This window comes from Macrobrachium nipponense, chromosome 21 (genome assembly GCF_015104395.2).
Source record: "Macrobrachium nipponense isolate FS-2020 chromosome 21, ASM1510439v2, whole genome shotgun sequence".
Taxonomy (NCBI): Eukaryota; Metazoa; Arthropoda; class Malacostraca; order Decapoda; family Palaemonidae; genus Macrobrachium; species Macrobrachium nipponense.
In genome coordinates, this window is record NC_087212.1 from 76,034,507 (window position 1) to 76,045,074 (window position 10,568).

General features: G+C 35.7%; 1 protein-coding gene across 1 annotated transcript; it reads left to right on the forward strand.

The window, feature by feature from the left end:
- The first annotated feature begins 1,463 nt into the window (after positions 1-1,463).
- Positions 1,464-10,233, forward strand: LOC135197622 (lysosomal proton-coupled steroid conjugate and bile acid symporter SLC46A3-like). Its single transcript, XM_064224643.1, has 7 exons — positions 1,464-1,803; positions 1,936-2,088; positions 2,230-2,812; positions 2,946-3,041; positions 3,190-3,420; positions 3,612-3,768; positions 6,105-10,233. The coding sequence occupies exons 1-7, from the start codon at positions 1,657-1,659 to the stop codon at positions 6,457-6,459; spliced, it is 1,722 nt and encodes a 573-aa protein (XP_064080713.1). The 5' UTR covers positions 1,464-1,656; the 3' UTR covers positions 6,460-10,233.
- The last annotated feature ends 335 nt before the right edge of the window (positions 10,234-10,568 follow it).

Consider the following 10,568-nt stretch of genomic DNA (forward strand, 5'->3'; position numbering starts at 1 on the left):
AATGTATGCATCTTTTACTAGCTGAAATTGCTCACACAGCAATAAGGCCTTTTGCCATAAAACGTTTCTGCTGATAGGGACCCTTTTCTTTGTCATCTATGCTAAATGCACTCCCAGTTTTTACCAACACTTTATCCCACACTTTAGAATTCACTTTTGCACTCATGGGCAAAGCAGCAAACCTTTCATGAATGCTTCCATGGCTAACTGTAGACTGTGTGAATTAATTATGCTTTCTTTTTCAATTGTCTGTCAATTTCAGTAATGGATAGTGTTATGTTTGTGGTTCCTGAGCTGCAGTAATATAAGGCCAAGATGAATTAAAGAACCAGAACACAAATGGAAAAAATTAAAGATTACAGCTTAGGGCTTGTTTCAGAGTGAAGGAAGTTAGGTAAACTCAGAGGTTTCACGTGCTTACATATATTTCATTGCTCTAAGGGAACTAAAGGAGACAAGATTGGCTCGCTGCTGTAGACTTGAGTGGAGAACCAGAATATACGGTTCCGGTGGAAATAAAACAGTGGAGATACGATGAATCCCTGGATCACACGTTCACAAGAATCCACTTCCCACAACAAGGCACATGGTAGGCATCTCCAAACAGATGCTATGATGGCATCAATACACTGGCTACAAACTCGTAGAGGGGATCAGAAAATATTTGAGGACTAAACACGACCCATTTTGTGGGAGTTACGTTACTGATTAACCACAGGGGTGTAGGACAATGGCTTACACAAAATGAATGTTACTTCCCGGCACTATAGCAAAACTAATCACTATGGGACACTTGATGATTTAAAAACACCATGGGAGGACACTTACAGCATCACCACACTCAAAAGGGGTAGGAGGTTACATGCTACAATGGCTGGGAATGATGCTTGGGGAGTGACTAAGGATCATAAATTGCTTTTAGCAATGAAACATAAAAGAATCTGAAAATGTAAGAAGGCAAGACTGCCTCAGACCATTAACTTCGCACTTTACATGATAGCCTGGGTTCATCCATCTTCAATGGTGGCACCGTTGAGGGAAAGCACAGTGAGAGATATAGCAATTGAACATGTGGAGCAGTCTCCAAGAGATAGGGGAAAGGGGGAGAGGGTAGAGCGCTGTTCTCCTAGGAGACTGTTGCTGCAGAGATGGTGAGTCAAGGTTGTGGCATTCCAAATTTCTTGGTAATCTGTCGAAGAAAATGGCCGGCAGTAGTGTTTGTGGAAAAGAAAGCTGTGAGCCACAGAGATCTTTCATAGAGGTAGAGGAAGAATCATGGAGTGGCAACTGTTTTATAGGTTTAAATAAATATTTTGTTATTTTGACTTAGAGATGTTCATAATTTAGAACAATAGCTTTATTTTATTTCAGCCATATAAAGCTCTTCAACTTTTCCAGCCAAATTAGGATACCAGTGGGATTGCTCATACTACCACCAACACTTCTAGCACAACCTGGAGCCTTTGGACAAGCTAATTAATACAAAGAAATGATGGATTGCATAGACTCCACAGACGATACGCCTTGGGAGAAGTTTACACAGAATGAGTGAGGAGAACAGTGTAGCAAAAATATGTTATACATAGATAATTCAATCTTAACTTTTCAAACCCAGCAGATCACAGCTGGCAGTAAGGCACTTCACCAGAGGACAGGATGGCATGGCTTCTAAATGCACTCAAAAGCATTTCAGTTGAGCCTGTCATGCTCATTAATGGTGCTTGTACCCAGGCAATGCGGCTCTTTGCCGAAAACGTGCAGATGATTAAGATATGTTCAGTCAACTTCGGTTTTTCAGCCAAAGTAAGTGTAACAGGATCTAAACATCAAGATGTTATAAATTCGTGGTCATAAGTGTGACTATGTCTTTGTAATACCATATCCTCTTTCATTTTTAATTTCACTTTACAAATAAACAATTTAATTTCCCATCAGGTATGTGAAAATTTGGACGATCATCTAGAGGAGAATGTGTCGGTCCAAAAGGAGTTCACTGTATTTTCTTTTTACAACAGCATAATCCTTTCTGTAACTACTCTTATATTTGTGCTCTTCATGGGGTCATGGAGTGATAAATATGGGAGAAAGGTTAGTAACCAAGCTTTTGATAATTCTGTTCCATTTTCTATCAACTTTAGTAACCATGAATATATATTCAGAATGCTAAGTATTATGTAAAATATAATGGATTCCTTCATTTTCCTGACTTTCGGTTACTTATTTGTCCAGATTCCTCTCTTGCTCACTCTGGTGTGCCAAGTGTTGTATGCTGCGGGGTATCTGCTCAGCAACTGGCAAAGTTCTTGGCCTGTGGAAATGATCTATCTAGTGACATTCTTAGAGTCATTCGGTGGAAGTAACGTGGGTCTTTTAAGTTTGACCACCAGCTACATTAGCGACATCTGTCCTGAGAAAAGCCGCACGTCACGTATCAGCATAGCCAATTCTATGTGGTACTTGGGTGGTCCTCTAGGTACCCTTATTGGAGCCGTCATCATCAAACACACTACCTACAGTATAGCATTGTCACTGGTTCTCTTGGCAAACGTTTCAGTTGTGATCTATGTAATTTTCTTTATCAAAGAAAGTCACAGACCCTTCGTTACAGTGGAACTCCAGAACAAAGGATCACTTAATAGTGGGATTAGTGAGGATTCAAAGGAACAAGCTACCATTTCACGTATAGTCAAGGATTTCTTCAACTGGAGAAGAGTTGTAGAGTCCTTTGAAACAGCGCTCAGGAAGAGGGAAGGACACACTCGTGTGCTCTTGATCATTATTGGTTCTAATATGATCCATTTTGCTGGTAGAGGTAATTAGCATTTCTGCTTGTCATTGTTCTGAAAAAAAAAATATTCAAGCTACACTCTAATCAGCTTTTGTTCATTATAATCTGTTTAGCGCTTACCTTCTAAACATGGTGATTCTACGTAGTGTATTTTCAGGATTCTTCATGTACATGTTTGTCAGACAAGCGCTACACTGGAATGCGACAGACTATGGATACTGGTTTACATACAGAAGCCTTCTGACTGCACTGGGTAAGAGTTAGTACTTATTGTCTCCCGATCACAAATTATTTCCTCTGTCCCAGTGAATAAGGCCAACAAATGAAAATGTTCAAAATGAGGTCTGTTGTCTGAGGCTTCAGATATAAGTGGCGTTTGTCAAAACTATTATTATTTTCAGGTTCTCTGCTCTTGATTACTCCACTAACAAGACTATGTGACATCAAAGACACAACATTAGTGTTCATAGGTTCCTTATCAATAGTTAACGAATATGTTTGTTATGGTCTTGTAATGAACAAATCGCTGTCTTTTCTGTTATGGTTGGGACCTATAGCAGGTCTCATTTCCAACGCCAGCCTCATTGCCTTCGGGTCGATGCCTACGAAGCTGGTTGGCAGCAATGAAAAAGGTGTGTGAATATATTCATTGTTGTCAGATGTTTCAGATTAATCAAATATTTTATTTCATTTTATCCTCTTAAGATTAAGAAAACGAATTATTTTATTCATGTTTGAAAAGAAACAACCTTAAGAAGATATACAGATACTAGGGGTTTTTCAATAAAGTGAATGTAAGATTCATCATTCTTCATCTCATCAGGTCGTATCAGTGCTGTCGTGTCTGCTATAAATAGCTTCATGCCGATGGTAGGATATGCTATTTATTCACCAGTGTACTACAGGACAGTAGACTCCTTCCCATCAGCACAATTCTTTATTGCTGCCAGCCTTAATCTCCTAATCATAGTAATGTTTGTGTAAGTAGTGAATTATTGACTTTATTCAATATTATCATAGATAAACTTCCATCTAGTTTTTCAAACATATTGCCATATATATATATATATATATATATATATATATATATATATATATATATATATATATATATATATACATATATATATATATATATATATATATATATATATTATATATATAAATATATATATATTATATATATATTATATGAAAGACATGCCGGGTATAAGACCAGACTTGTTTTGGTTTTATTTCTAAGCAATTAACGACGGATTGATGCAGAGTGGTAGAAATTAACAATAGATATCCTAGGGGGACAGTACAAACACCCACACAGGCAAAGCGTTGGAAACCAAAAATCCACACCCGGCGGATGCCAGGGCTAGAGTTGTATTCTCATTAGCTCCTTGGGTAAAAATCCGATTATTTTTTCTGGGCATATCTACTACCTTCCTTAAAGTTTAAACATTTTGCAAATTTATTTGGATATTCAAGGATCAATCTTATACTAGCCTTGCCTGATATCCATATTTTAAAAAAAAAAAAAAAAAAAAAAAAAAGTATTCTCTAATAAAACTTGTCTCAGTGGGGATTCTTTCCAGTGCATTATTGGCATAAACTATCTTTTTGTACCTGTCTCTTGATTATATATAATTTTCAATCACAAATAAAAAAATTCCACTGTTCAACTGTTCATATCCTACAAACTTGTTATACCATCCTATTCTCCCAATGTTTTTCAGTTATCACAAAACTGAAATGGAGTTTGATATACTATTATTTTAATGTTGCTTGGAGAGTTCTTTATAAATACTTTTCTTTATTTCATTGTTTTTGAATCTCTACATTAACTCCTAAATTTTTATGTAAATGGGGGAATATCTTCCAGATTTTATGATTAGGCAGAAGAATGAATTTTTTTGTTTTAAAGTTCCATTTTGGTTTCAATTAAATAGTCTTTTTTGCCACTAACAACGCATTGTCTAATACAGTCAGGATATTTCAGTTTCTTGCATTTATTCCTGTATTCATTTATGATAGAACAGATGGCATTAAGAATACAAGCAAAAATGTGAAATATCCTGACTCTGCATTAACAATCTGTATTAGAAGTGTCAAGAAAGACTGTAAAAAAAAATTACAGCACAATTAAAAGCTGCATGTATACTATCATATAAAATCAATCTGAAAGATATCCTTCTCTATTTGAGAATTTTTAGTCAATGTAGCCTTAAGAAAATTAAAACAATAAAACGTGCACTTACAAAGAACTCTCTCTCTCGACAATATTAAAAGGATATGTATACCAATTTCCATGCATTTCCTTTGATAACCTACAATGGTCAAACTATAACAGCTTTGTAAAAGCATGGAGAACAATATAAAAAAATGAGCAAGATATGCACAGGTGAACAGTGGAATATTTATACAGGTTAATAAAAGCAATCATGAACTTAACTGGGCAGGGGCAAAAAAGACAGTATATTCTAATGATGCACTGGAAAGAAATTTCACTAATTGTAGTTTTGAAAAGAAAACCTTAGCAAGTATATGTTTAAATTTTAAAGAAGATACTAGATGTACACAGAAAAACGGTAATCAGATTTGTAAACAGAGCACCTGACCTAACACACAAATGAGTGTAAGGCTCCACGCCCAAGCGCCTGTCGTATGTGGACTTTATCCATTAATATAAAAAGAAATATTCAAAACGTTTAAATTTTAAAGAAGGTAGTAGATATGTATGGAAATGAAGCAATCAGATTTGTGAACAGAGTACTGCATGATCCAGGCGCCTGTCGGATGTGGGTGCCAGCAGTTCATATCTTTGTTTGTACTGTCCACTTAGCAATTATCTTGTGATTTTATCCAAAATATATCCAACAATGGCTTAGAAATAATGATAAAATCAGTCAGTGTCTACACTCTTGTGAGAGATATATAAACCACGTGTCAGAGTAATTATAATCATATATATATATATATATATATATATATATATATATATATTATATATATATATATATATATATATATATATATATATATATATATAGGCAAATGCCACAAAGAAAAAGGACCTTGTGTCGAAAGGTCTTGCAGCTACTCCGTTGTTTCACTTTTTCCTCCCTGTCAATTGCCTTTATTTAATCATGCGTTATACATATATATGCATATACAGAAATAATCAACACACAATCACGCGTGGAACAGAAATAAATTTGTAACTCACACCAGGATCGAACCTGGGTCTTTCAAACGAATGACAAGACCGCTGCCAACTAACCATCCAAGTCATAAAAGAATAACATGATATCTGATTGCATTGCAGTGCCGTCCATTGCGGTTCTTCATCACACGACAGCAAGGATCTGGAACCCACCCTTTCCAAAGGCAATGAACATGTTGATGTGTTCAAAAACGGGACCGCTGTCACTCTTAGGAGTTTCGTTCGCACTTTTAGCGGTCCAGTACAACGGGACAATACGACAGTGGAAAATAATCAAACTCCAGGAAAGGAGATTGATGTTCAGGCACACGAAGCTTCCTCGAAGGACGCCCAAGAAGTTGGAGCACCAGAAACCAAGAAAAGTTTGACGGGTTTAATTAACCCTTCATTTTCATGCGACGGTGAAGGGAGCGTGTGCAAGAGTGATTTGCAAAAAGGCACAGAAAGCAGTATATAGGCTGTTACTGCTGAAGAAATAGTCACGCAATCCAATATAAGTCAGGAGAGTCCTGTTGTCAGAGGGAAGGATTGCACTGTGAGAAGGCCGAGTGTAGCAGAAACTGACGTGAATTTGGCCAAACCCTGGCATTTGGTATAACAAGCAAATTTTTGTTTTTTATGATTGCAATATATGTCAGGGTAAAGAAAAAACACAACCCCAATCAACTTTATGGAACACGATTTTTCCTTTGATTAATTTCTGCCCCTCCGTAAGAAGATTCCATGACGCATGGAATCCTCTTTATACAAATCTGAATAATTTCTTCAGTTTTATACTAGCATTAGTCATATTAGCTTATCTGAGGGGAGATTTGTGTGTGTGTGTGTGTGTGTCCTGCCATCCTTCTGTTTGTGTGTCTGTAGATCCAAGGAGCCCAGTCGCAGACTTACTTTCAAGGAGAGTCCCAGTTTTTATCGAAAGTTTCCTTTCATTCTTAGGCATTAAATAATGTGATATTAATTGAAAAAAATATATGAATTACTAGATTTTCTGGAAATTTTATATGAAAATAGAAATATAAAGATAATTAGTTCAATCAGTGAGGAGAGTGACTTATCGGCAGTGACTATTAAAAGTCTTATTCAAGGCCACTATAGCTGTCAGACCATACTATTATTTCAATAATGTACAAATAGCAAAGTTTTTATATCTGTAGTTAGTATATCCGTTGCTTGTCTTCATACCACAGTATTCAAAGTAAGTTACCTTACTTTGCGGTAGCTGGTCGCATTAAATATGCAAAGTGTTGCTGCCTTTATTTACAGGACTGTGATGGGTTATGTAATTGTCTTCTGATTCCTTTTCACAAAGGGAAGTTCACAGTTAGAAGGGACAGCCATTTATTCTGGAGCGGTACTTGGTCAGATATGAGTTTGATGAGGTCTAGAAAGACACATGGTGGTCTCATTAACATTGCGCAGTTGGGACAAAATGGTTAAGTACAGCTCTTATTATTGTCCAGTACAGAAAAACAGTAAGATCACTGGCACCTGGTCCGAGCAGGACAGAGAGATGAACGTGATAATGGGCCCCTCCAATTATTTCTAGACTTCCTAAGAAAACACAACCCTTTCGGAGTTGAGGATGAACATCAGTTGGTAAATATTGCGAGTGGAATTATTTCAGATGAACGGGAAATGTTGAAACATCACTGCAGATTGGGAAGGTCATTCAAGAACAAATAACAGGAATGACATTTTCTCAAATAACCATGAAAAGAAAAAACTTTTAAGGTAATGCAGAAAACTGTGAAAGTGGCAGGTGAGAATTTGTTCATATCATGCACTGAGTTATATAGGAGACTTCTGGCTATATGCTACAGCCAAGGTCAGCCTACAGAGGCAATCTTCTATGGCTGTCAGCAGTTGTCCCCTCTTTCGTTTTTCGTTAGACGAGTGGTTTTCGCTCTCGGCTACTAATCTGGTGGTCCGAAGTTCGATTCTGGCCTCGGCCAACGCAGAATCAGAGGAATTTATTTCTGGTGATAGAAATTCATTTCTCGATATAATATGGTTCGGATCCCACAAGAAGCTGTTGCTAGGTAACTAATTGGTTCCTAGCCACGTAAAAATATCCAATCCTTCGGGCCAGCCCTAGGAGAGCTGTTAATCAGCTCAGTGGTCTGGTTAAACTAAGATACACTTAACTTTGTCCCTTCTCTCTTTATAGATGATGGAGGAATGAGAAATACACCAGTCACATCTCTCACAATTTATCGCACATATGGATCTTGGTATTATCTGTGAAATCAGTAAGCTTTGCTACTCAGTCAGTATTGGCCAAAAACTGGAAAAATAGACTTATGAGTTAAGTGTGGCCAGTAATGCGGAGGAAAAGTCCTGGCCTACCTGTTTATGCTATATTTGATTGCTATACAGTTAGCACAACCAAAGATCAAGCACAGAAGCGGTGTCAACTAGACAAATCTTCACAGGATATGATCTCAAATCTCACTTCTCTCATTCCATCTAACAAAACAAAGTTTCTCTCTAATAGATGCAACAAGCAGTCAGCCTTTTTTGAGTTGGGAAAGGTAAAACACATGAAACTCTTAATGTCATCCCAAAAACTGAGGTCTGATGTGCTTGGTTTTGAAGATAGTAATGCCAACACTGATGATATTTTAGATGTAGGATTGAATATGTATCACTGCTGTACCAAGGAGGTAGTTTTCAGGCACTGAAGCCCTTACTGAGCTTAGAATCCTCTACATTATTTCTCCCACAAAATATGTCCCAATAGAAAGGGTGCCACCATCTGAAAGGATGTGCCAGTTTTATTATCTGAGGGTTCATTTTGAAGTGTGTACCTGGCGCGACCTGAAAACAGCCCTCAAATATGAGGACTATGGGTGCAGGCTAAAAGCAGATGGATCAATTGATCAATTAATGATAGTTAAGCCTTCAGCTCCTCCAGAACTACTAATAAACATCAAATGTAGCTGTAAAATAAACGTGTGTGTTTCATGTAGCTGTTCTAAAAAGCCTCTTCCCTGTACAGTTCACTCTATGCATTTCGTGGGGAATGCAATGACTGTGGAGGATGAGGAGGAGGATTTTGACGATGTGTAGCAGCGGGCCTTCGGTATTGTTTACAGCAACTATTTTCTGTTATTATTTTTGTATGAATGATGCTTCTATATACCATATTAGGGTTGATTATAATAGGTGTTAATGATCAGCATCTATGATTAAGGGAAACTATTTTATTTCAAATTTATAAATTTTCATTAAACAGTCTAATTATGTTCTGTTATTGTTTTCCTATAAGTAAGGGTTCTATTCTATATATTCTATATTAGGATTGCTAATATTACAGGTGATGATAATCAGCATCTATGATTAAGGCAAAACATATATAATATAATTAAGGCAAAACATATACAATTGATATAAAATAAAAATGATATACTTATTTTTTCTACTTTATTCTAAATGTATCAGTTTTCTTTAAAAGTCTAATTATGTTCTCGGTTATTATCTTTTTAATAAATAAGGGTTCTATTCTATGTATTTTATATTATGATTGCTAATATTACAGGTGTTGATGATCAGCAGCTAGCAATAAGGAAACATATATTGATTGAAAATGAAAAGGTGTATACTCATTTCCATTTTATTCCAAATGTATCAATTTTCTTTAAACAGTCTAACTATATTCTCTAATTATTTTTGTATAAATAAGGGTTCTATTCTATATTAAGATTGCTAATATTACAGGTGTTGATGATCCATAGCTAGAAATGAGGAAACATATTGATTTTTTCAAATAATAATGCATTTATTTTTATGTTTCATTTAAAATGTATCATTTTTCTTTAATTGAAACAGTACCTCCATTTTATGGGTATCATTATAAACTTTATGCTTTAAACTATAATATTTAGAGCAAAAAAAAAGTAATTGAAATATTAGTCCGGAAAAAATTTATTTTCTCATTTCGGGTGGCGGCCATTTTCCATATTGCCAAAATATATGGTTGCATATTGTTGATTTTGGTTGAATTATTTTTTTTTTTTTTTTGGGTGGGGGACATATTTGTCATCCACGGGAACGCACTGAACGTATAAAATGCTTGTTATACTAAATGCCTGGGTGAGTCTTCGGTCAATTTTTACTGGCCTATTAAGGATATAAACAAAGTGTGAGTTACGATTAATTTCATAATAGTCCAAAAGAAACTTTGCATTAGACACATTTACAGTATGGTCAGAGAGTGTACTATACTGCATATAAGATAATATAATACATAATACACAACATACAAAAATACATATACTATATATATATATATAATATATATATATATATATATATATATATATATATATATTGAAAATGTCAGTAATCCTTCTTCCTTTTGGAAAATTAATTGTATTCAGGAACAAGAACGTTCTACCAGTGCTAAAATCAGGGATAAAATAGGCAATAGTGTATATGCTAAACTCTATGCATCTGAATCAAAACCCGGATACCTCCTATATGGTTTACCATAACTTTACAATCTAAACAGCCCTTCGATGAGTCATTTCCTTTATAGGCCCATTTAATTACAATCCAGGTGCC